This window comes from Squalius cephalus (assembly GCF_949319135.1).
Source record: "Squalius cephalus genome assembly, chromosome: 20".
In the NCBI taxonomy this organism is placed as follows: Eukaryota; Metazoa; Chordata; class Actinopteri; order Cypriniformes; family Leuciscidae; genus Squalius; species Squalius cephalus.
Genome location: NC_137141.1, coordinates 1,857,259 through 1,883,705, shown reverse-complemented (window position 1 = coordinate 1,883,705; position 26,447 = coordinate 1,857,259). Strand labels below are relative to the sequence as shown.

The 26,447-nt window shown below is 40.0% G+C and overlaps 1 protein-coding gene across 3 annotated transcripts in view; it reads left to right on the top strand.

The window, feature by feature from the left end:
* cdin1 (CDAN1 interacting nuclease 1) overlaps positions 1 to 26,447 on the top strand; it is a 128,266-nt gene that overhangs the window by 28,703 nt on the left and 73,116 nt on the right. For all 3 annotated transcript variants that reach the window (XM_079853891.1, XM_079853890.1, XM_079853892.1), the window contains exons 3-6: positions 2,054 to 2,099; positions 4,602 to 4,666; positions 6,001 to 6,061; positions 16,433 to 16,505. In XM_079853891.1, coding sequence (XP_079710017.1) covers positions 2,054 to 2,099; positions 4,602 to 4,666; positions 6,001 to 6,061; positions 16,433 to 16,505 — 245 coding nt within the window. The remainder of the gene's footprint in view (positions 1 to 2,053; positions 2,100 to 4,601; positions 4,667 to 6,000; positions 6,062 to 16,432; positions 16,506 to 26,447) is intronic.

Sequence of the window (26,447 nt, the reverse complement as noted above, 5' to 3'; positions counted from 1 at the left end):
TATTTACATCGAAAAATAAGTACAATTTATTGTGTTGATGTTGTGTTGTAAAACACTTGTGCTGCTGTTGAGGTGTGATTCGGGTGAGCTTAGGGACAGGCGAGGTGCAACATCAATTAAACTCATTACAGCTGTAATCACATGAAGGTATTTTCAAAATATAAGTACAATGTAAAAACATGTATGTACACAATAAGTCCATTGTATCAAATTATTCATTTCAATGTAAGTAAGCTACTTAATATGAAGTGGGACCAATGCGAATAAAGTAAAGTTCGTTGTTTTTTTTTGTCCATTAAAAATGCATATTCATGAAAACAATGATTTAAATGCATCTGGAATTTTCTAATATTTCTTAGACTTTTTTAAAAACAGATTTGCTTAATATTTGAAAAACTTCCTGCCAAATCAAAGCCATATGGTGAAACCAACATGCGGAAAAAAAGATTATGGCATCAAATGTCAGTTTATTAAGACCGTTTGATCTTATGATCTCATGACTGTGTTCGAGTCGTTGGGAATATCTCACAGTTTGAACTTTGCCTTTAGTTTTATAAGCTTTTCTAAATCCATGAGCGATTCAGGTTTTCCTCCAGGATGGTTTGGTTCCTCAAACCGGCGTTGATGCTCTCGCTAAGGCTTCTGATCTGCATTAAATAATTATAACCGCCTCAGATATATTTCATTAAACTAATTTGTGGCTTTTGCCTCTTGATTTGATGTGATTGGGGAGAGAGGCAAGAATATATACAGTGAGCATGATTATTAGGCAAGTCGATATCATGATCGTCCTATTTTTTCCAAGCACGTTTTACCAATTCCAAATCACATCAATCTTAATAACTACTATTCATTTTGTATATAGGCATTTATAAGTGATATGTAATTGTTAACATGGGCTGGAAATGAAAAACGCTTTATATTCAGATGCGTGTAATTATTAAGCAGGTTTTCTTTTACAGGCCAAAAAAGATTTAACTCTGACTGTAATGTCTAAAATTCATAAATGCAATCCATGAGAAGGGTGTAATACTAGGGGTGTAACAATATAGCGCAATACAAAAATGCATGGATAGTGACAATATGTATTGTGTATGATTCACCCAAAATGAACATTTTTAGTGAGATTTTTAGAGCCAGAACTGCATTAAACTGCTCTATATAATGCTGAATATAATGTATAATAATGCAATGGGGGAATATTAGTGTGTCCTGATAATGCCAGATGTCTGATGTCACCAGTAAAAGTGTCCTACATTATTTTAAATATATCTAGTCAGTGACAGAGATCAAGCATATTCATCTACAATAATTCAGTGTTTTCATCTTCAGAATCATGAATATTGTTATTCTGGTGTCTCTATTGTCCTGTTCATTGGGTTTCAGCACCAAGTCCAAGCCTGTTCATTTACACACACAATGTAGGATCACATTTAGCATTTCATCATTTTCTGTAAACCTTTTATCATGTGTGTTGGAGTGTCGCAGTGATATGGTCTCGTGAGTTCAGGATCGGGATGTGTGTCGCATCGAGACATGAGGGGATCGCTACACTCCTAATGTAATAGAAATTGCAAAATTAAGGTGCGACTATTGGACAATAAATGCTCAATGGGGGGGGGCAGGGTCACAAAAACAGGTAGAGAAAGAAAAAGATATAAACTGCTGAGGAATTAAGGAGGAGAGTCGTGTGTGAAAGCATCAGGAACCCTTTAGTCTCAGTGCCTTTATATTCCAGAACTGCAGCCGATCTCCCGGAGTACAAGCTCTTTTCCTTTCATCCAGCGTGTGCTTTTGTTCCCGTGACGGAGTGAATGCACGAGGTCTAAAGGTGTGTTGTGTTCACCTGACACAACAGCCAATCATACGCGAGGACACTTATATAGACCCTCTCCTCGCACCGAGCCGCTCATCCGGAACCGCTCGGCCACACTCGTTCCCGTGTTCCTGGAGATTACAGGCTCTAAAGCACTCCTCTCTCGCTCGCTCGCTCGCTCTGTCTGCGTGCAATGCACTCTGGTAATTAACTTTGTCCTTCTTTTATTTGTTCCAGTCTTCCCCCGTCCACTCTTCTGAGCATCTTCTCCCAGGAGTACCAGGTTAGAAGTTTTCCTCCTTTGTGTGGCCTGACAGCTGCCTAATTGAATGATGAATGTCCCCTTATTTCTGTGTAATTGAACTGCCAACTCTCTGATTGGTTTGGAGGATTCCCCCCCCCCCCCGACACACACACACACACACACACACACACACACACACACACACACACACACGCACACACGCACACAGTGGACCTCTGCCAACCCGGCCTCTCCATCTGTCTAATAACATCGAGCCGCTGCTTATTTGCCGGACCTGTAATAAATTATGCTAAACCATTATTATTCTGACAATAATAATTTCCCCGTGTGGCGCGGGTGCGTGTGCTAAATGTTTGCTGACTGGCGCTGTCGCGAGCGCTTTCCTCCTCTGACAGCGAGGATGATCGATGGCCACTGTTGCAGCGGCTCAGAATAGAGTCATTCATCATCCGTCTGACAGCTGTCACTCATTCCCCGTGTCTCAGCAGAATCGCTCCTGTAGTTTTTAAATAAGTTGTTTTTAAGCGTCCTCGGGTTAAGACGCCGCCGAATCGCGTTACGCACGACAGCGAGAGTGGTTGTAGTGTAGAAGAACAGGAAATGAATGAGGCTGAAAGCACAGGGTAGTGAACACTTCTACACACACACACACACACACACACACACACACACACACACGAGTCGGTGTAATAACACACACATCTGGTGCCAGACGCAGGGCTCATTGTGTGTTACTGTAATGCAGTATAGTTAGTAATATTATTATTCAGCTGTTTTCTATGTGAATATATAGTAAAGTGTAATTTATTCCTGTGATCAAAGCTGAATGTTCAGCATCATTACTCCAGTCTTCAGTGTCACATGATCCTTCAGAAATCACTCTAATATGAGGATTTGATGCTCAAGAAACATTTATGATTATTATCAATGTTGAAAACAGATTTTTGAATCGTATTTTTGTGGAAACTGAGATACATTTTATTTTTCAGTATTCTTTGATGAATAGAAAGTTCAAAAGAACAACATATTTATTTGAAATAAAATCTTTTGTAACATTATAATTGTCTTTACTGTCACTTTTGATCAATTTAATGCGTCCTTGATGAATAAAAGTATTAATTTCTTAAAAAAATTCCAAACTTATTGTAAGCAAAATTTTTTTTTTTTTTATTCGAGTAAACATGTTAATGCCTGTTTTTGTAACTTGATGGACTCAAAATACCAGATCCAATGAACGATTCAGTCTGAATCAGTGTAAAAATAATTCACGTTAATATTAAACACTTGAGTTCAAAACTAAAGACTCGAAACAGTCCAACTAAGATTACAGAACAGGCTGTTCAGACTTAGCGTCTTGAGTTATAGGGCCCTATTTTAACGATCTGAAATGCAAGTATCAAGCGCGAAACGCAAGTAACTTTGTGGGCGGGTCTCGGGCGCTGTTGCTATTATACCGGCGGGATAAATTACTCTTGCGCTCGACGCAAATCTAAAATGGGTTGGTCTGAACGTCGCTTCATTACTCATAGGTGTGGTTTGGGCGTAACGTGAAATAAACCAATCAGAGCTCATCTCACATTCCCTTTAAGAGCAGGCGCGCTTGTTCCATGGCGGATCGCTATTATAACGGCGGATTTGCCAGGAGCGGTTCACAGCCGAGGAGACCGACGTTCTCGTCAGGGCCGTAAAACACAGAGAAGTGACATTGGGGATGGAGAAACACACCCAGATTAGCTTCGGTTAAACAGGCGTATGATAATTTGGGTAAATGTGTAAGCTAGATTTATGCCTATTTTTCACATCTTCATGGACACAACAATGATTTCTCTCGTGTGGAATATTTTTCCTTGTAATAATGTATGATTTGCAAAAATTAGAACTGCTGCGTCTGTGTGTAGATGAGAGAAGCAAAGTGTGTGTGTGTTGTGCACACGCTACATTGATTATGGCCAAGCATGCGCCCTTAAAATAGCATATGAATAACATGCGCAACCCGCCACTGACTTTAGACGAGGTTTCTCCTGGTCAGTGGAGGAATTGTTTTCTGAAACTGCAAAATAGCACCAGGGAACGTTTGCGCCGGAACACGCCTCCTCTCTTCCCTGATCCGCCCCCGGGAGCGCAAGTTCATTCCCTAATTTACCGACGTGCGTCTGTGGAAGGAAAAGTCCGCTGTGCGCGGGTGCAAAATAGGAATGAAACATGCGTCGCTGTACAAAGTCAATTGCGCTGGGTGCGCGATAGGGCCCATAGACATATAAACTCACGCCAAACAAAACATCTTGGTCCAGGTCTCGCTCTGTGTTTCTCCACATCATTCTAGATTTCTTTGTCGTTCTCACATGTGAATATCATCCAGTAGTCCTGCCCACTGATACATCCAACATGCTAGTTAAACATCATAACAAAATGTTTTCACACACACAAACACACTCTACATCCCACCGTACATCCCGACACAATGACTGGGGATATTGTGCATGATGGGTGTGTTTGATTACTTTGTGCTGTGTGTTTCAGAAGCGGATGAAGCGCAGCTTTGTGAGACATCACATTCCTGACACGGTTAAAGGATACTATCAGAGGTAAGAAACAGCACACATGCATCACTGATGTGTTATTATAAAGCATTATGGGAAGTTCGGCTATTTTAAACTGACATGACATCTTTAAAATGGAAAAATAAAGATTTTGCATTGGTGGTGTAACATTCACATACAGCTTATTCACAATACATACACACATAATAACACTAATGTTGAGAATGATTCAATAAACCAGCTGACAGATGCGAGAAAGTATGTCTGTTGCTCTCAGTGCTCGATTGCATCTTTAATACATTAAAACCAGAGCATAAACATTATTTATATTATTCTTGTTTATTATGAGTATTTCTCAATACTGTAACAGTGCAGTGATGATGAAAACACTGAAGCAACACACATGGACGTCTGCGGGTGAAACACTCCTCTTCTTTGTGTAGATTACAGCTCTGCTTTCATCAGGTGCATCATGGGAAGCTTTAAACACCAGTGGAGGAAGATCATGTGATGATGATGATGATGATGATGATGATGATGATTGTCCTTCATTATCTGCTCATTCATTTAGAGTTATAAGTAAATAAATAGTCTACATTTCCTTATTGAATAACGTAGGTAACACTTTACAATAAGGTTCATTAGTTAAAGAGTTATGTTCATGACATGTGGACTCAAATCCTGATCTTGAGGAATATAATCAAGCTGACATTCAGTGCAATCTATATCTTTAATTAGAATACATACAAATGTCATTTACGTCTTTTAGTTTGTCAAGAGATTTGAAGTGTAGTTATTGAAGAGTGCGCATGTGTGAACGAGCTCTAGTGTAAGAACGAGTCTATGATTGAATCTGGAAATAAAGCAAAACCACAGATGCCATAGCCGTAATCTATAGCATGATTCTAGCATTAATTCAATCTCAAACAGATTCATTAACAGTAGTTATTACTCCAACACCTGCGTGACATCATTAACAACGTGGTTGAACGACCAATTTGCAACAATCCGGCTTCGGGAAACAGTCGAGACTAGCTATATGTATCGCACTAATGTAGTGAAGCACGGGTTACGGCGTGTACGGGAAACACCCCTGATTGTTGTTCTCCCAGACATCAGAGACACTGATCTCCGTTTGCCAGACCTCTACAGGAGCCCTGTGTTGTGTTTCTGGTTAGCTGTGGTTAAGAGCGCTGGTGTGTGATGTGTGTGATGTGTGTGATGTGTGTGTGAGGGCTTTGTGGTTTCAGGCTAATGAACATTTGGGTTGAGTCTGAGCCCATCAGGGACTCCGGCATGTTCTGGCTGGTCTGCTCTTGTTGTCTTCTCCTCTCATTTGTTGACTTTCTTCCCCATTGTTGTTGTGTGTGGTAATGAAGATACCGCAGCGAGGCCCGGACTCGTCCCACAGACCCGGTTCTGCTGGAGCTCGCCAACCAGGTAATGACTTGTGCACAAACATCATTAACCCAAAAGATTCATTTGGAGTTTCCCCAGTCTGTTAGTACTTATACAAATTGGACTAATGATTCTGCCTATTAACCAATGATTTCGTGCAATTATCCTTCATGGAAAAATAGTTGAGTGTGATTATCATAAGTGACGTTCATAAATGCGTCTGTGGTCTATTATTGACAGGGAGGTCAGTGGGTAATATCTCTATAGGTGAGCGGTTTACATCTCTGATTTCAAACCTTCGTTAAAGGGTTCGTTCACCCAAAAAATGAAAACTCTGTCAGTAATTACTCTCCCTCATGTTGTTCCAGACCCGCCAGACTCTCGCTCATCTTCAGAACACTAATGAAGATATTTCTGATCAAATCTGAGAGCTGTCTCACTCCTCCATAGGCTTCTCTGTAATCGAGATCTGCCGGCCCAGAAAGTTAGTAAAGACAATGTTTAAAATAGTCCGAGTGACTACGGTGGCTCAACCTTACGTTTATCAAGTGACGAGAATACTTTTTGTGCGCAAAAAAAACAAAAATAGCGACTTTATTGAACTCTTCATGTTCTTCTGTGTGTCTCTGAGTGAGTTGACGTAGTGTAACAGCGCAGCGCTTCTGGGTTGTACGTCAGAACGGAGGCTCACTATTGGCCGACGCTGGTCATGTGTGTGATGCTGGCCAATAGTGAGCCGTCATTTTTGTTTTGTTTGCGCACAAAAAGTATTCTCGTCGCTTGATAAACGTAAGGTTGAGCCACTGTAGTCACTTTGACAGTTTTAACGACGTCTTTACTAACTTTCTGGGCCGGCAGATCTCGATTACACAGAAGCCTATGGAGGAGTGAGACAGCTCTCAGATTTGATCAGAAATATCTTCATTAGTGTTCTGAAGATGAGCGAGAGTCTGGCGGGTCTGGAACAACATGAGGGAGAGTAATTACTGACAGAGTTTTCTTTTTTGGGTGAACCCTTCAAGCGTTGGCCATCGGTCGTGACGTGAACGTGATCTCAGGGCCAGTGAGACGATGTGAATGATGTCACTGTTAACACTGACCAGTGAACAATGTTGATCCTCTCACGCCCTCATCATCACCTCACTGTGTTTAACCCTGTGATTCACGCACATCTCATGGGAAATTATGATTCGGTTTCCATTCATTACTGCATGAGCCTATGAAATCTGTTTAGTTTTTACTAAAATTCAGGGGGTTTTTTTCCATTTAAATATACCTTGATTCTGTGTATTATAATGTAATAGAAATGTATTATCAAAAATGGTGGTAATCTTGAATGCTTAACAATTTAATTTAGCATTTAAAGTCCCTCTGTGGTGAAAATCCAGCTTTTACTGTAGTTTATGTGTCTATGTGTTGTTTTTAATATGCTTTTAAAACAAACCATGTGCAAATTCATAAGTCAACAGATGTATCTGTTGATCTCTTGAATGCACTGGCCAATCAGGGGCGTTTAATTTAGTCAGAATCCACTCACCAATCAAACCGCAGGAGTTTTGGTTCAGTTCTGCTTGCTCACGAATCCTCTCTCAGACTGTAGACACTGGAAATAAGAGATTCACTGTGCAGTGGAGACGGCGTCAGTGATTATAACTGCACTTTCAACTTTTGAGCTTTCAAGGCTATACTCTATATAATCCATTGAATAAAAGTTTTGTTTTTTGACGTCAACTGCAGTAAGATGTCAATAAAACAATAATGTCACTTTTACCTCAGAAAAGCCTTTCAATGACCATAAACTCGATAGTCTGCTAGAAAAATAACTCTAGAGAGGAGGAGCATTTTGACACATTTATGCGGTTTCACTTTATTTTGATGGTCACTTTAGATATTCTGTTGACTATAAGTAACATTGCAACTACATGTCTACTAGCTCTCATTAGAGTACCAGTAGAGTACCAGTAGAAGTAGAGTACCAGTAGAGTACCAGTAGAGTACCAGTAGAGTACCAGTAGAGTACCAGTAGAGTACCAGTAGAGTACCAGTAGAATATTAGTAGACTGGTAGGGTTAGGATTAGAATAAGTTGACATGTAGTTGCAAATATACTTATAGTCAGTAGAATGTCTGTTTGAGGAGCATCACAATAAAGAGTTAGCAGATATTAAGCAGAGAGTCTACTAATACTCTACTAATACTCTACTGATACTCTACTGATACTCTACTGGTACTCTACTGATACTCTACTAGTACTCTACTAATACTCTACTAATACTCTACTGGTACTCTACTGATACTCTACTGATACTCTACTAATACTCTGCTAATACACTACTCTACTCTACTGATACTCTACTAATACTCTACTAATACTCTACTAATACTCTACTAATACTCTACTAATACTCTACTGATACTCTACTGATACTCTGCTAATACACTACTCTACTCTACTGATACTCTACTGATACACTACTGATACTCTACTAATACTCTACTAATACTCTACTGATACTCTACTGGTACTCTACTGATACTCTGCTAATACACTACTCTACTCTACTGATACTCTACTGATACACTACTGATACTCTACTAATACTCTACTAATACACTACTGATACTCTACTGATACTCTAGTAATACTCTACTGATACACTACTAATACTCTGCTAATACACTACTGATACACTACTAGTACTCTACTGATACTCTACTGATGCACTACTGATACTCTACTGATACACTACTAGTACTCTAGTAATACTCTACTAATACTCTACTGATACTCTACTAATACTCTACTGATATTCTACTGATACTCTACTGATACTACTAATACACTACTCTACTGATACTCTACTGATACTCTACTGATACTCTACTAATACTCTACTAATACACTACTCTACTCTACTGATATTCTACTGATACTCTACTAATACTACTAATACACTACTCTACTCTACTGATACTCTACTGATACTCTACTGATACTCTACTGATACTCTACTGATACTCTACTGATACTCTACTGATACTCTACTGATACTCTACTAGTACTCTACTGATACTCTACTGATACTCTACTAATACTCTACTGATACTCTACTGATACTCTACTGATACTCTACTGATACTACTAATACACTACTCTACTCTACTGATACTCTACTAATACTCTACTGATATTCTACTGATACTCTACTAATACTACTAATACACTACTCTACTCTACTGATACTCTACTGATACTCTACTAATACTCTGCTAATACACTACTCTACTCTACTGATACTCTACTGATACTCTACTGATACTCTACTGATACTCTACTGATACTCTACTGATACTCTCTACTGATACACTACTGATACTCTACTAATACTCTACTGATACTCTACTGATACTCTACTGATACACTACTGATACACTACTAGTACTCTACTGATACTCTACTGATACACTACTAGTACTCTACTGATACTCTACTGATACTCTAGTAATACACTACTAGTACTCTACTAATACTCTACTGATACTCTAATGCCAGTTAGTTGACATATAGTTGCAAAGTTACTTATAGTCAACAGAATATCTAAAGGGACCATCAAAATAAAATGTTACCATTTATGCAGTGTATGACATAATCATATTTTTACTCAACCTGTTCTTCAGTATTTAATGGATGTTGGAATGAATCAGTCATGAAAACAAGCGTTTATGACAGCCACCTTTTAAATAATTGGAGTAACATCATTAAGTAATTAAAAAGTTATGTTATTATTATTATATAAAAAATGTAAGTGTTAGTATGCAAAGCAGTTTTTATTATATTTGTTTTTAATTTTTTTTTAATTATATTTATTGTAGCATTTTCAGATTTTCAGACAGATAGACAATACAATCACAGGACAGGACCAAACACAACTACACATCAAAAAAAAAAAAAAAAAAAAACTTCCTTCAGTTAGATTCAAGTTTGCAGATAACCACATCACCAGACACAGGCAAGGAAGGTCAGAACAGATTTTTGCCTAGTGTGACATTATAGACCAGGTGAGATTGTACAAATGCAAAGCAGTTGTTAATCTTATAATGTAATATTACAGTAAAACGGTTCCTGTATATAGCATTAGTTCAGAGAAAGAGAAAAGTTGACATTTACTGTACCTGATATTTATCCAAGTGAATCCAAATCAAATCAAATCAATTCAAATCAGAATTGAATCAAATGGAATCGAATCCTTGTGACAAGTTTGGTGTCAGTGTCCGGCGTCGCTGTGAACGTCAGACGCACTCAACACGCAGAAGTTTACATGATTTCATGATTTACATGATCTACATTACATGATTTACATGATCATTTCTGACACAGTCTGATCCTTGATTGAGTTCAGAGTGATTGTGAGTCTGCTGTTGAAGGACTGGAAGGGTCTTCCTCACGCGTGTCACATGACTCAGTTCATGCACTCCTTCGCGTTTACTCTGCGCTCTCTGCTAATTGCTGTAGTCGTAGTGCTTTATGGGTCAGTATATATCGCCAGATGAGCTACACTATAACAACTGATGAGAAGTATTACTGTGCATGTGAGTGCATCGCCCATCCATGACCTGACACACACACACACACACACTCGAGTCCCGCAGACTGATCCCAGTGTGTGTCTCAGCGTGATTAGAGAATGATGAATGTGATCGGAGCTTCGCTAACGTTACTCACGCGTCTCAGAAGAGAGATCCACTCATGATTAATTTGAGAACGACGAGGACGAGCACCTGAATGAAGCAGGGAAACCTCACGCAGACGTCATTATTCAGTGTCGTGTGTGTGTGTCCTCATGTGCGGATGACACGTGAGGCTGATGATGTGTTTCAGAGACTGAAGCTGATGATGAAAGCTGTCTCCTCCTCAGAACAGATGCGAGTCCATCAGTGTGTCGTTTTCAGAGTCAGACAGACTAAATGTGATTTTCTGTATAAACATTTATATATTTTTAACAACAAATGCTCCTCTTGCACTAGCTTCAATGCGACACACATTACGTGCTCAGGTTGAAAGGTCACGTGTGTTTCGGGTCAGAAATATAGGATAGGGTGAAAAACTCTCATCTCATTTTCTCCTCCAACTTCAGAATCATCCGACATCGTTGCTTTACCTTTTATTTTATTTTTTTGTAAATGGCGTTTGTCTTTGTCTTTGCACGTTCTCTCTGTAAACACTGGGTCGGTTCTTCCGCCTTCGTCACGCTTGACCTTTCAACCTGATTACGTAATGTGTGGCGCATCACAGCGAGTGCAAGACCAGCATTTGAGTGTTTTCCTCAAAAACCTTATTTATTTTCCACTGAAGAAAGAAAGAAGAAAAAGAGTGAACTAATCCTTTAAAAATTAATTATTAAAAATTAAATTTGGTAAATAAAACAAGGATTATTGGAGTATTTAGTGACACTTAACAATAAGTTAATGTAATTAAAAGCATGAACTAAAATGAACTAACATTGAACAATTTATTTGTAATAGCATTTATCTGCCGTGTTGCATAATAATGTAAAATTTTAAAAAGTTTTTATTTTTATTTTTTTATTTTCTTTTACGATATCAGATGTGCAGATAACATCTTTTTTTGTAAATAATTGTGAAGTCAGCCGAGACTAGTGCGAGTGCAGTCAGATCAGCTTCATTTCTACAGCGCTTCATTACAGAGTGTTTCCAAGCAGCTTTACAGCGATAACAGGAAAATAATGCATGTTTGCAGCATTGACTAAGTGTTGAGGAGTGCAACCATTCAAAGTGATCAGACGCACCATGGACAATTAAACAGGTGTGCAGATCTGTTCATTCCCTTTGTGACATAAGCATTGGCGTACTCCGTGATTCCTGCAGCTGTGATGAAGAGATCGCGGTGAGTTGTGCGATGAAGTGTGCAGATGTGAGTCGAGCCATAGGTGTGCAGCTCTCGCATGTTCCTCCTTCAAAGCCCTTCTCTTTCCCTGCACAAGCTCCCAGGCCTCACTGTAACCCGGCCAGATCCTTCTCTTTCCCTGCACACGCTCCCAGGCCTCGCTGTAACCCGGCCAGATCCTTCTCTTTCCCTGCACACGCTCCCAGGCCTCGCTGTAACCCGGCCAGATCCTTCTCTTTCCCTGCACACGCTCCCAGGCCTCGCTGTAACCCGGCCAGATCCTTCTCTTTCCCTGCACACGCTCCCAGGCCTCGCTGTAACCCGGCCAGATCCTTCTCTTTCCCTGCACACGCTCCCAGGCCTCGCTGTAACCCGGCCAGATCCTTCTCTTTCCCTGCACACGCTCCCAGGCCTCGCTGTAACCCGGCCAGATCCTTCTCTTTACCTGCACACGCTCCCAGGCCTCGCTGTAACCCGGCCAGATCCTTCTCTTTCCCTGCACACGCTCCCAGGCCTCGCTGTAACCCGGCCAGATCCTTCTCTTTCCCTGCACACGCTCCCAGGCCTCGCTGTAACCCGGCCAGATCCTTCTCTTTCCCTGCACACGCTCCCAGGCCTCGCTGTAACCCGGCCAGATCCTTCTCTTTCCCTGCACACGCTCCCAGGCCTCGCTGTAACCCGGCCAGATCCTTCTCTTTCCCTGCACAAGCTCCCAGGCCTCGCTGTAACCCGGCCAGATCCTTCTCTTTCCCTGCACACGCTCCCAGGCCTCGCTGTAACCCGGCCAGATCCTTCTCTTTCCCTGCACACGCTCCCAGGCCTCGCTGTAACCCGGCCAGATCCTTCTCTTTCCCTACACACGCTCCCAGGCCTCGCTGTAACCCGGCCAGATCCTTCTCTTTCCCTGCACACGCTCCCAGGCCTCGCTGTAACCCGGCCAGATCCTTCTCTTTCCCTGCACACGCTCCCAGGCCTCGCTGTAACCCGGCCAGATCCTTCTCTTTCCCTGCACACGCTCCCAGGCCTCGCTGTAACCCGGCCAGATCCTTCCCCTTCCCTACACACGCTCCCAGGCCTCGCTGTAACCCGGCCAGATCCTTCTCTTTCCCTGCACACGCTCCCAGGCCTCGCTGTAACCCGGCCAGATCCTTCTCTTTCCCTGCACACGCTCCCAGGCCTCGCTGTAACCCGGCCAGATCCTTCTCTTTACCTGCACACGCTCCCAGGCCTCGCTGTAACCCGGCCAGATCCTTCTCTTTCCCTGCACACGCTCCCAGGCCTCGCTGTAACCCGGCCAGATCCTTCTCTTTCCCTGCTCACGCTCCCAGGCCTCGCTGTAACCCGGCCAGATCCTTCTCTTTCCCTGCACACGCTCCCAGGCCTCGCTGTAACCCGGCCAGATCCTTCTCTTTCCCTGCACACGCTCCCAGGCCTCGCTGTAACCCGGCCAGATCCTTCTCTTTCCCTGCACACGCTCCCAGGCCTCGCTGTAACCCGGCCAGATCCTTCTCTTTCCCTGCACACGCTCCCAGGCCTCGCTGTAACCCGGCCAGATCCTTCTCTTTCCCTGCACACGCTCCCAGGCCTCGCTGTAACCCGGCCAGATCCTTCTCTTTCCCTGCACACGCTCCCAGGCCTCGCTGTAACCCGGCCAGATCCTTCTCTTTCCCTGCACACGCTCCCAGGCCTCACTGTAACCCGGCCAGATCCTTCTCTTTCCCTGCACACGCTCCCAGGCCTCGCTGTAACCCGGCCAGATCCTTCTCTTTACCTACACACGCTCCCAGGCCTCGCTGTAACCCGGCCAGATCCTTCTCTTTCCCTGCACACGCTCCCAGGCCTCGCTGTAACCCGGCCAGATCCTTCTCTTTCCCTGCACACGCTCCCAGGCCTCGCTGTAACCCGGCCAGATCCTTCTCTTTCCCTACACACGCTCCCAGGCCTCGCTGTAACCCGGCCAGATCCTTCTCTTTCCCTGCACACGCTCCCAGGCCTCGCTGTAACCCGGCCAGATCCTTCTCTTTCCCTACACACGCTCCCAGGCCTCGCTGTAACCCGGCCAGATCCTTCTCTTTCCCTGCACACGCTCCCAGGCCTCGCTGTAACCCGGCCAGATCCTCATCCTGCTTTCGCAGTTTTAGAGGCTTTCTTTCCCTGAAGTTTCTCTGCTCTTCTGTGACATTCGGATTGAGGTCTTTCGTATCGTAAAGTATCTCTCGCCGCGTGAATACTGAGTCGAGTAAAAATGTATTAACTCTTTCAATGCTGATGTTAAAGTCTCACTGTAGTCAATCATTTCATCCATTAAAACTCATCTTTGATCACCAACATGACATATTTGAACGTTTTTATGCCTTAAAATATCTTGAGTGTAACTCGACACCCTTGCCTCATTTAGTATGCGTGGTTCTATGAATATGCAAATGAGCCCCGCCTCCACTCACTCACTCAGCTCAGAGATCCACTGGTTGACGATCACACGTTGATCTGATTGGTTACAAGGTAGTTTGTGACGTCAGAAACACCAGCGATTTCAAAGCGTGTTTTTGAGACTGTCTTTGGTTCACTGCAGTTTTAAGGAGGAAATACTCAGCAATGCTGTCGACTTATGAATTTACACATGGTTTGTCTTAAAGCAGATTAAAAACACCACATAGACACATAAACAACATTAAAAGCTGGATTTACACCACAGGGGGAATTTAAGAATAGGTTGGCCCGTCACATGCATGCTATAAACTAACAACAGTTGCTATCTTTCCATCCAAAGTTGTGAATTTAACTTATGCGCATACAGCATTTGCATCAAATATCACATAAAACATTTGCGAATAAAGCAGCGTTTCCATCCAGTGAGCCGAAGACAACAAAATCATCACTTCCTCATAAACTGCCACTAAATATCACTAAGAAAAATGGAGGTTGCTGCAGGAGAAGACACTGTATAATCATTTTGTATATAATAAATTAATTTTGACCAGTTAGTCCAGTTATGCCATCCCATTGCAAAGTCACATGTCTTTTTCTGGTGCGCTTCGAGGAATTTATTATCGGATAATACATTTTTTTTTTTTTTAGAATTGATGCATATTTTGGCGTTTCTATCCAGCGTTTTTTTATACGATATCCAAAAATGCACATAAAAACAGGTGGATGGAAACATAGCTAGTTATGCACTGATTTCATAACCATTATTAGGAATGTTTTGTGTCATTGTGTTATATTGAAATGCGTATAAAACTCGTATAAAATTTGATGTTCAGAGAGAAACCGTTTCCCATCTCCATCTCTCGTTACGGTAACAGTTTCCATGACTAGGGGACAGAATGGGGGTTTAAACCGTTAAAAACAAGTCATTATTTTTATTACTAAAATTAGGTGATTAAATTCACAACCTCAAATGAGTGGTTTTATTTTACCAGATAGAGTAAAATGTAATTTTTGCTTAAAAACTGAACATAAAAATGACCTTTTTTATAAAATAAAATATGAATGAAATTGAAATTTCACATTAAGAAAAGGGATTAATGGTTGAGCTTGATGAATGCAATCGACACAATAATTTGTGTACAAATTGGGAAGAAAATTTGTTTTATACACAACCCACAAACTATTTAGCATACAAAAGATTTTTTTTTTTAAACGCTGAAGAGTAATTTCATAAATTACATTGAAGCAAAAAACTAATATAATATACAAACAGGAAAAGGGTAATTAAAAATAAATAAATGCATAAGGAAGAACTCACACTATTACTAATGAGAAATGCAGTTTTACTGTATATATTAATACAGTAATACATACAGTCATATTAGTATTTCTGCAAACCTAGGTATTGCTTTAATGAATTTTTGTTAATGAATATAGAATTTGACTACATAAGTATAAAAAATAATATTCTTTTGTTTCGATTTTCAACCGATAACATTTTTCAAAATTAAATAAATAATATTATTTACTTCTGTTATCATATGATATGATATATGGGTAACACTTTACAAGGTTCATTAGTTAACTACCTTAGTTATTAACATGAACTAAGAATGAACAATACTTCTACAGGATTTATTAATCTTAGATAATATTAATTTCAACATTTAAAATCAAAGGTTGTATTTGTTAAAATTAGTTAATGCACTGTGAACTAACATGAACAAACAATGATACTGCAACAAATGTGTTGCTCATTGTTAGTTTGTGTTAGTTAATACATTATCTAATGTTAACTAATAAACCTAATTTGTAAAGTGTTACCATTATATGATATAGACAATTTACTTTTTTATTTTTTATGGGACCTAAATGGTAGGTAATTAAATGGTAGGATTCTCTTTTTTTTTTTTTTTAACCACAATGAATGAAATCATCGTTGTAATTTTGATAAAGGGGTTGTTGATGGTTCAGGAGTCATTGCTCTGAATGTGGACATGAGATGTAAAGACTCCGTCAGTAATGATCCTCAGAGCTGTGTTCATGAGTTCTCTCTGTGTGTGTGTGTGTGTGTGTCAGGTGGACCTGTCCCCGGCTCTCCTGGCCCGTGTGATCCTGGAGTGTTTTCTGCAGGAGTGTGAGCCTTCAGTGCGTGAGTACAGCGTTACTCCCTAACCAGAGAACACACACACACACACACACACACACACACACACACACACACACACACACACACACACACACACACACACACACACACACACACACACACACACAGTCAAACACTGTTATTAATAACTCACTATCCTGAGCCTCTTCTGCCCGAGACCCAGCGAACACATCAAACACACTGCTGTGTGTCTGTATACTATATACAGTACTATATACAGACTATATACACAGCACAAACAGACTATATACTTATATAGACTATATACTTCTTTAAATCGCAGTCGTGATTTGTTAAGGACACAAAGCCTTATCGCACTTTTGATTTGAGATAGTTTGACAGATACTTTGCCAAAGCAATGGTGCAAAACAACATTAGAGTTCCTTTTCTGTTATTATGAGACGTTTTCAAATGTTTTTGATTCATTAAGAAACTGTAGTGGCACAGATTAGACTATTCGAGTCTAGGTAACTCATAGTTAGTATTAGTATTAGTGTCTGTGGTGTTTTTGCTGGCACCAATAGACATTTTGTCCAATATGGGTGAGAACAGATAATTATTGGATGTGCTGTATCGGTGTCGGTGTATTTGTGGAGGACAATATAGATGTTTTAGCCAATATCAATATGTGATGATTATTTTTGTGTGAACAATTATTTTTTTTATGGCTGGTTCATGGTCAAAATATAAAATCTGGACTGTTTTGTCTGTAAATGCTTCAAGTGAAATCTGTGATCCACAGCATAAAGATGCATTTGCTGACAGATATCATAGTGTTTCTGCGCTGTGTGTTTGTGTGTGTTTTAGCACCAGTATTTGAGCAGAAGTTGGTGACGCTTGGTTTATACACAGCGTCCGCCATCTTCCTCTCCCCCCCCCCACACACACACACACACACACACACACACACACACACACACACACACACACACACACACACAGAGAGAATCTCAGCGCGTCACAGGCACGTGTCGTGGGTTTAATCGAGAGAGAGACTCCAGTGCATGCAGTCGTATGTCAGTGTGAAGTGTGTGATTACTCTGGATGCTCTTATCCAGCTCTTGTCCAAACGCTCCTGATTGGCTGTGTGTGTGTGTGTGTGTGTGTGTGTGTGTGTGTGTGTGTGTGTGTGTGTGTAGAAGCAGCACACAACACTCCTCTGATTATACATAAACACCAGCTCCAGAAGACCTCACTGACCGCCAGAGACGCTTCGGCCAATGCAGGCAAAATACTGTGATAACGCCGAATGAAGCTCATATCTCAGGCATGAAAACATTGTGCGTAGAAAAACAGTGGACAGAAACATACACGCTAATATTTCAGTCCCTCTGAAGTATAAAGAGCTTTTGGCCCCACTTTATATTGAGTGTCTATAATTACTGTGTTCTAACGTTTAACCATTTGATTCAGTGCACTTATTGTGTACATGTTTTTACACTGTATTTGTATTTTTAAAAATATCTGCATGTAATTAATATCTGTAAGTACACGTATAATTGACCCTACTCCTACACCTTAACCCTTAACCCTCCCCACACCACCAACCCTGTACTATCCTCACCCGTATCCCCTCACCAGCAGCAGCGGCTCACTATACTACAGCGGTTAGCATACTGAACATATATATATATGTGAATGTGAATATATATGAATATATATATATATTCATATATATAAATGTGAATATAAATGTGAATATATATGAATATATATGTATGTATATGTGTGTGTGTGTGTGTGTGTGTGTGTGTGTGTATATGTGTATATGTGTATATGTGTATATGTGTATGTGTGTGTATGTGTGTGTGTGTGTGTGTGTGTGTGTGTGTGTATAGTACCGGTCAAAAGTTTGGAAACATTACTATTTTTAATGTTTTTGAAAGAAATGTCTTCTGCTCATCAAGGCTGCATTTATTTGACTAGCTGAAGTTTATTTTTATATATTTTAATTTAGTTAATGTTTATTTTATTGCAAGTAATGAAAGTGTTTTTTTTTTTTTTATGGTTGTTGTAGTTTTAGTTCACTGTAACAAAGCTGGTTTTCAGTAACGGGATTTACTCTTAACAGTGTCCATATCAGACAGATATTCACATGAATAAAAAAGGTTGTAATGCCTAATGAAGTGGTTTACAGTGTGTGATTATACACTGAGTTGTTTTGAAATTGAATTCCATATATATAATCATAGGACAAAGCTTTTTCGGTTCAATTTTCATAGTGTTGAGACAGTGGTGTAAAGTATTGGAGTAAATGTAATTAGTTACTGTACTTAAGTATCTTTTTGGCTACTTTGTAGTTTTACTGAGTATCAAATATATTAGCAACTTTTACTCTGTACTTGAGTACATTTTTGACTCCAATACATTAGTGTTAAAGGGGTGGTTGATTATGATTTCATGTGTGAGTGCAAGCTGTTGTAGCTCCGCCCCCTGTGCCGGGAGCAGCAGCTCATTTGCATTTAAAGGAACAGACACAAAACGGTGTGTTTTTGCTCACCCTCAAAAATATACAATTTTAACATGCTATATAAAATATCTGTGGGGTATTTTGAACTAAAACTTCACATACACACTCTGGGGACATCAAATACTTTTTGTACATCTTGTGAAAAGGGCATTATACCACCCCTTTAAATAATGCAATTACATTTTGCATGGCTCCTAACTTTTTCTGCAGCAGTTTGCTATAAAGAAGCGGTATCACCGTCTAAGGGCATTGAAGGAACTATATCTAGTGTGTTTTGCCTTTACTCACCCAAACTTGTACACAAGGCTGCTTTACACGAATGCGAGTGCATTAGCAGCTAGTGGCTGAATCACAGGTGTTGGATTTAGGAGATGAGGCCGAAACCAGCACATCCACTGCTAGTAGATTTTATTTAATATTTTACTTAACATTATTTGGTTACACTTTATTTTGATAGTCCACTTTAGACATTCTACTAACTATAAGTAACTTTTCAACTACATGTCAACTATCTCTCATTATTAGAAGGCTGTATTAGAAGGCTGTAGTAGACTGTCAGTAGACTGATAGGTTATGGTTAGGTGTTAGGGTTCGGGTTAGGAGAATAAGTTGACATGTAGTTGCAAATATACTTATAGTCAGTAGAATGTCTGTTGGAGGAACATCACAATAAAGTGTTAGCAGATATTAAGCAGACAGTCTACTGATACTCTAATGACAGTTAGTTGACATGTAGCTGCAAAGTTACTTATAGTTAGTAGAATGTCTAAAGTGGACTATCTAAATAAAGTGTTACCCAGTATTTTATTTATCCACTATATCATTTAGACCTTTTTGAAGGATATTGGTTTACTTATGGCCTTGAGACTTGAGAGATTGTAGACATTTAAGAGGCTGTTGTGTCCACCTTTATTAATCGCAATATTCAGGTGTTCAGTTTTATTTAGATTTTTTTTCTCATCTTACAAATCATTTGTTTATTTTCACTGGCATGTCTCTAAGGTGTCGAGGTGCATTTTTGAGCCTTCATTCAGTATGAGTAAAATAAAATAGACTTTTACTCAAGTTGTATTAAAATTGGTGACTTGTAATGGAGTAATCTCAGCTGTAAGGTATCTGCACTTTTACTCAAGTATGGTTTTCAGGTACTCTCTGTGAGAAGAGTGTTCTCTGTATAATCTTCCTGATCATTTTCCAGAGGCTCAACCTTTCCGTTCTCCGTAGATTCAAATGAAAGTGCCGTCTATTTTTCGTCCAATGCCCCGCCAGACCAAGGCAAGTTTATTTATATAGCACATTTCATACACTATGGTAATTCAAAGTGCTTTACACACAAAGGAATTAAAATAATCACAAAATAAAAGCAAGGAAAAATTAAAACACTTATAAAAGGATTTAAAAGAGTAAAAAAAAAAAATTCAAAGCTCCCAGTTTTACTCTGAGATTTCCCCATGGCGATTATCAGTGAACCTTTGTGCTCATGGTCTCCCTGCTTCACCACTGATTCTCCCTGTGTGAATATTAGACTTTTGTAATGTGCTGCTTTGATGAAACTCTGCCTGGATAATTGTCTTAGGTGGCCATTAGCTCACAGGTTTGTCCAGAGCTGTCGGCGAGCGCATCCATCATTCCCCGTGTTTCCAGCGCACTGCTCGGATCAATAGCCTCATATACACCAGACGCTCAGCCTTCGTGCACCATCTTTTATTTTCTTTCATTCCTTTCTTCCCCGTTTGCATTTAAGAGACACAGAAAATGTGCCTTTGGGACGCTGAATATATATCCACTCACTTCAGCGGGATCAATAGAGAGTTTGAAATTGTTTCTGAAGTCTTTTCTCCAGTGAGTGTTGTGTCGGGGTTCTCCCAGACCGCTCCAGTGCTGCGCAGGCCGGATGGATGTGCATGTAAATAAATCAATACGTTCAGGGCATTTTCAGCACATATCGAATATGATATCAACATCTGTAATGCTTGGTCTTCTCCAGACGGCAGCCGGATCTTCTGAAGGCTCGACTTCACTAGAAAGCACATCAAATGCTGCGTTTTACTCCAGTCTCTTTGGTGTTTTGTGGCTCTGGGTTGGACGTCTGTTATCATGTCTAAACGAGATGATTGTTTCACTTTTTCTTTAATTTCATTAATGTGCTTGAGCATCCAGTGAATAATGCGTATATACTGTAGACTTGACAGAAGCAGTGGGAGATTTAACTGCATCTTTTTTAAAGCAAGCGTGTGTTTCTCCAACATGTAATGTGATATTAGATGAGTTGACCGTTTGCCCTGTTTTGGATTTCACATGCACATAATTAAACCATACTGTTGAAAAACAACACTGGGTTATTGATGCATTATAAAGAATAACCATCAGTCATAATTAATAATCTTGAACATTGCTGAATCTGAAGACTGAATGAACACCAGTAAACTAAAGCGCTTTACTAATGGGTTATTTAACTCAACCAAATGCGATTATTTAGATATATACCGCAAAAACATAATATTGTCAAAGTGATTCGCTTCATTTTCGGTCTGGATAGCACTAACCAATCAGAACCCAAGAAAAATAAATGTGTGTATATTTTAGAAGTCACACAATCCTGGTTTCCGAGTACTCGGGTCATAATGCTCATCCCTACTCTGTAAAAAATACATTTGTGAATTCTGTAGTGCAGTAGCATAATTATTATTTTTTTAATTACAATAAAAAAAACACTATTTCACTAACTATAATGAAAACTATAGAAGGCGGTGAAAGAGTTCATCACAAGTAGCTTCTCCACAAGCTGAGGTAAATACTAAAAGAGAAGTTACACATAGTGTCACACAAATACAAAACACAATCATGGTCATAATGCAATGAACGTTAATTAAACAACATAAGATGTAACATAAAACTCAAATGTACCTAATTAATAAACACTAACAAGAAACAGTTGTTTGAACAAAATACCACAAAATTCAGTCTCGCGCAGGGATTTGTGGGAACATATTCCATTGTTTAAATTTGTTAATTTACGATGAAATTATTTCAATTGTCCTCTTAGGTCTATTAGCGTTTTTCCACTGTGTATGTACTAAGGGAACTAGCGTTTTTTACAGTCCATTAGTTAAATTAACTTATTTGGTCACTCTTTATATTAGATGTTTTTGACTACTATGTACTTGCATATATATATATATATATATATATATATATATATATATATATATATATATATATATATATATATATATATATATATATATATATATATATATATATATCAGTCAAACCAAAATTTATTCACACACCTTCAACATTTCTCACATTATCACAGTTTATTCGCTATAGTTTATAAAATGGTAATAAATATGAGCAGAACTCAGTTGATATTTGGCTGGTTTTGTCCGTCCTTCTGTTAGACTGTCTCACACATGAATTATGTTGAATATCTGTCAGCTGTTAAATTTAACTACACAATTAGATAATACCAGTTTAGCTCAACCAATGACCAAGCAATGCTTCATTTTGTTCAGTCTGTGTGTAAAAAGAGCATTAGCAATTAAAGAAACAACACTTAAGAAAACATGATCAGGTTAAAGTGTCCAAATCATTTTTGGTCCCAAATATTTATACATTTTACTGGTAGTCACTGTATGAAAAATATTTGGGTATAATATGTCACAGTTTACTTTATCTTGCTCTCCTCACTTACATAAATACACACACTAGTAAAAACCTGTACTAACCTCACCCATATCCACCTCATAAAACAGGTTTGGTGGAGGTGTAATAGTGGGTTTAGGTGTCAACGGTGTAATTATAGATGTACTTACAGAAATTAATTACATGCATGTATTTTTTAAATACAATGTAAAAAGATGTATGTACACAATAAGTGCATTGAATCAAATAACTAATTGTTAGTACATAGTAGTTAAAGACACTCAAGATGAAGTGTGACTGTGAGGGTAAGTGCATCGGGCGCATGATTCTAGCCGTTGAATCATGAGATCCAGGCTCTTCATTAGCAGCTGTAGGAGGCGGTGAGGTAAGCATTGCCTTGACAAGTATACTAATTACTAGCGTATACTAATTACTAGCGTGGATGGGGGCGTTGCAGAGCTGAGAAACGGGCCGAGCTCCATCCCTGCTATCAGACACAATCAGACCGAGGCAGATCAGTTCTGCCCCACTAACTCTACTGGGACCATCACTGCTCATAAAACCACAGACGAAACGCTTCTCCTGCTCTCTCTGTGTGCCGAGGAGAGGAGGATGGGTTTAAAGAAGTAAATATGAAAATGAAACGAGGGCTTTAGGCAGCGGCAGAGATTTGCAGAGCTGTCCTCTGGCGTCTAACAGCCTCATCCATCACGGCCCGCAAGTACTCCATTCCTCTAGTATCTGTAAATGTTTTTAGATATTAGCCAATTTATATGCTCCCAGATTCATCATGGAAAATCAGCTTTAGCAGGGGCGCATTATCAGCGAGCGTCGCATCATGAAGTTTGATGTACGATTGCGTTGCTAGCGCCGTGGAGGAGGAGGGAGGCGTCTTGATTATAACCATAAGAAGAAGGATTTTTAATTAATAAACAAGCTCTGGGGCTCATCAGCGTCAGAGGCGATAACGGTTGTCATCCGTTATTTTTTTTATGACGATCGATGAGCTTCCGTCCAGGTTTTTTCTGAGTCTGATAATGGTTTCTCCTCTTGCCAGAGAGGTTGCGTGGCTTTTCTCCGCCTCATTCATCATCTCATCAGAGGTTGTTAAAGGTGGCTGTGTTTTTGGTAAACAGCTCCCGAACAACTCCCGTCTTTCCTCTTTAATATTCCCCTCCTCTGATATGGACGCCTCAGTCTGAATTTATGTCGACACGGGACAATTACATTAGATACGCGGTGTGTTTACAGTGTTGTGTTGGTAGGCGTCTTTAATAAATGTATGCTGATGCTGCGCAGATCTTCGGCTCTGTTGTTATTTACTGCGCCGTTTGTTCGCTGCGGATCCGCAAATGGCATTACGCCCCGGTGATGAATGAGCGTTAGAGTAAACTCATTTTAAAAGTGGCCTGATTTATTATCTCTCCGGCCTCCATTTTCATCAGGTCACTGCTTGGCTGAAACCCCACAATGTCAGCCGCAAGGTCACCCCTTTTTTACGATTGTTCGTAACCCCATCGCTCAGAAAATGGACGTTTGGATGGACAGACCGGGTGTGTGAAGCAGGTGGTGTTGTGTGATGTGTGAAATGCGATGGTGGTCAACCTCCAATTACGAGAGCTGGTAAGACAAGGGCTTTAATGGCCTCTGTTTGCCTTCGGGGAGCTCTATTACACACTGCTGTTTTGCAGGACCAGCATCAAATCTATAAAAGTACCATTAAGAGGAAAAAATCAATCAAAATGCCATTAAAGTGGAATAAGTTGCCAATATTGCTGATGTGGTTGCGGCTTCTTTGATTTTCCCTCAGATTATTAGGCGCAGCGGCGTAGTGACTTTGTTAAGGGAAACGAGTGTTGTTGGGGAGTAATATGTCTCCCGGCTTCATAAAGTTTGCGGCCTCATATTTCCCGCTTTATTGATTATCCATTATCATTTGTCATGAGGTGTCCTAACTCAAGGGGAAATATAGCTCTCTTCATTGCCGAGCAGAGCGCCGGAGCACCGTATGGATCTGCGTGTGAAGGTATAGCAATCTGGGAGAAAAATGAGCTGAAAACAAGGCGCCGCCGGTGTAGAGACTGCTGACTTGGCTTTGCCCTCCTTCAACAGGGGGATGAAAAAGAGAAGAGCTAGCGTTTGTTCTTCTCCAGCAGGGTTTCGCTGTTACGACACAGAGAGAGCAAACCTCTGAGCTGCAGCCAATGAGGGAGGATTGTGTTTGTGTGCAGACGTGATGACAGGGGTGTGTGATGAGTCTGAAGAGCTCAGTTCTTCAGGTGCCGTCCGTACACTGGAAAACAATATGGCCGTAGTGTCCGTTACGTTGACGTTTCTGAAGAGCGTTTTTGAAGCCCAAAGTGGGCGGAGCCGGCCGTCGCCATCTTGGCAGCTGTATAACACCCGCGGATGGACAACACTTCCGGATGGACAACACTCCCGGAGAAATGAAAATGGGCAGCGAGGCGGATTAGCTGAGGTGACGTGACGCTAACAGACAGCAGACAAACGGCTAGTAGTGACATCAGCGGCAATCCACCTGTCACTCAAGTGGCCACGCCCTTAATTATGCACAACTTTAAGGCTTAAAGGGATAGTTCGGCCAAAAATGATATTTAACCCATGATTTACTCACCCTCAAGCCGTTCGAGATGCATATGTCAATCATTTTTCAGACGAACACATTTTCAGTTATTTTAGAAAATGTCTTAGATCTTTCAGTGGTTATAATGTGAAGTTATGGGGTCCACCTCCTTCAAGTCCCAAAATGTGCATGCATCCTTCACAAAAGTAATCCATCTGGCTCCCCCCCCCCCCCCCCCCCCTCCCCGTTAATATAACCAGAATACGTGGCCAAATTTGATCCGCTCTCATTGGAGAAAGTGGCTTTTTAGAAGCACTCTAACAAGCCAAACTTGGACCACTTTTGATAACAAGGGTCTTGGTTTATAGTCTCTGGTATGAACCAATAATGACTGCAGTGGCTACTGATCTACTGCATGAAGTGTTTGAAACAGATGTGGCATTGAATGCAGCATTTCTCTAGTTTATTAAATTTAAAGATTCTAGTCCTGGTCTGGTCTTGACTCCATCTCTGTTTGGACCTAAGTTTGGTCTTGTTTTAAAGAAGACACTCAGCAGATAGATTATTGCTGAAGTGAAAGCTTCAAAAAATGAAAGTATGAAAAAACTATGGAAGTTTAAATTTACGATAAATCAAATATTCTGTACTTAATTTTTTTTTTCTTTTATATAAAATATTTATTTGACAAAATATGTTTTACTATAAAATTACTATAAAATGTCTAACGAAGTTGTGTTCCAAATTTGAAGTTGATTCCACAAAAATGTAAGTATCCATGAGATTTTGTTTAAGCGTAGTACCAAATATAGCCACCGGGTGACATACATTCCATTGAATTTTATTTAATGCATTCTGCCGTAACAAATTAAGACATTTCTCTCCAAATATCACTTCTGTCACATATTATGGAACTTTGAGGCTCAGACCTTTCAAGATTAGAAAAGGTTTTGATCATAAATTATGAAACATGACGACTCCCAATAGGGAGGAGCCAGATCAAATAATTTAGAGTACTGTTTCTATGGTAACGCAATGTCCAATTTCAAAATGTTTTTTACAGGATGAATTCTGATTTCGGGAGCTTTCGAATGGTACCTAATTTATGATAATTACTAAAATAGGCGCTAAAAAAATATAATATAATATTTTAGAGGATAATATTATTTTATAATGGACAAATTAAATTTTCATGGACAAATACTAGAATATATGTTTTACTATT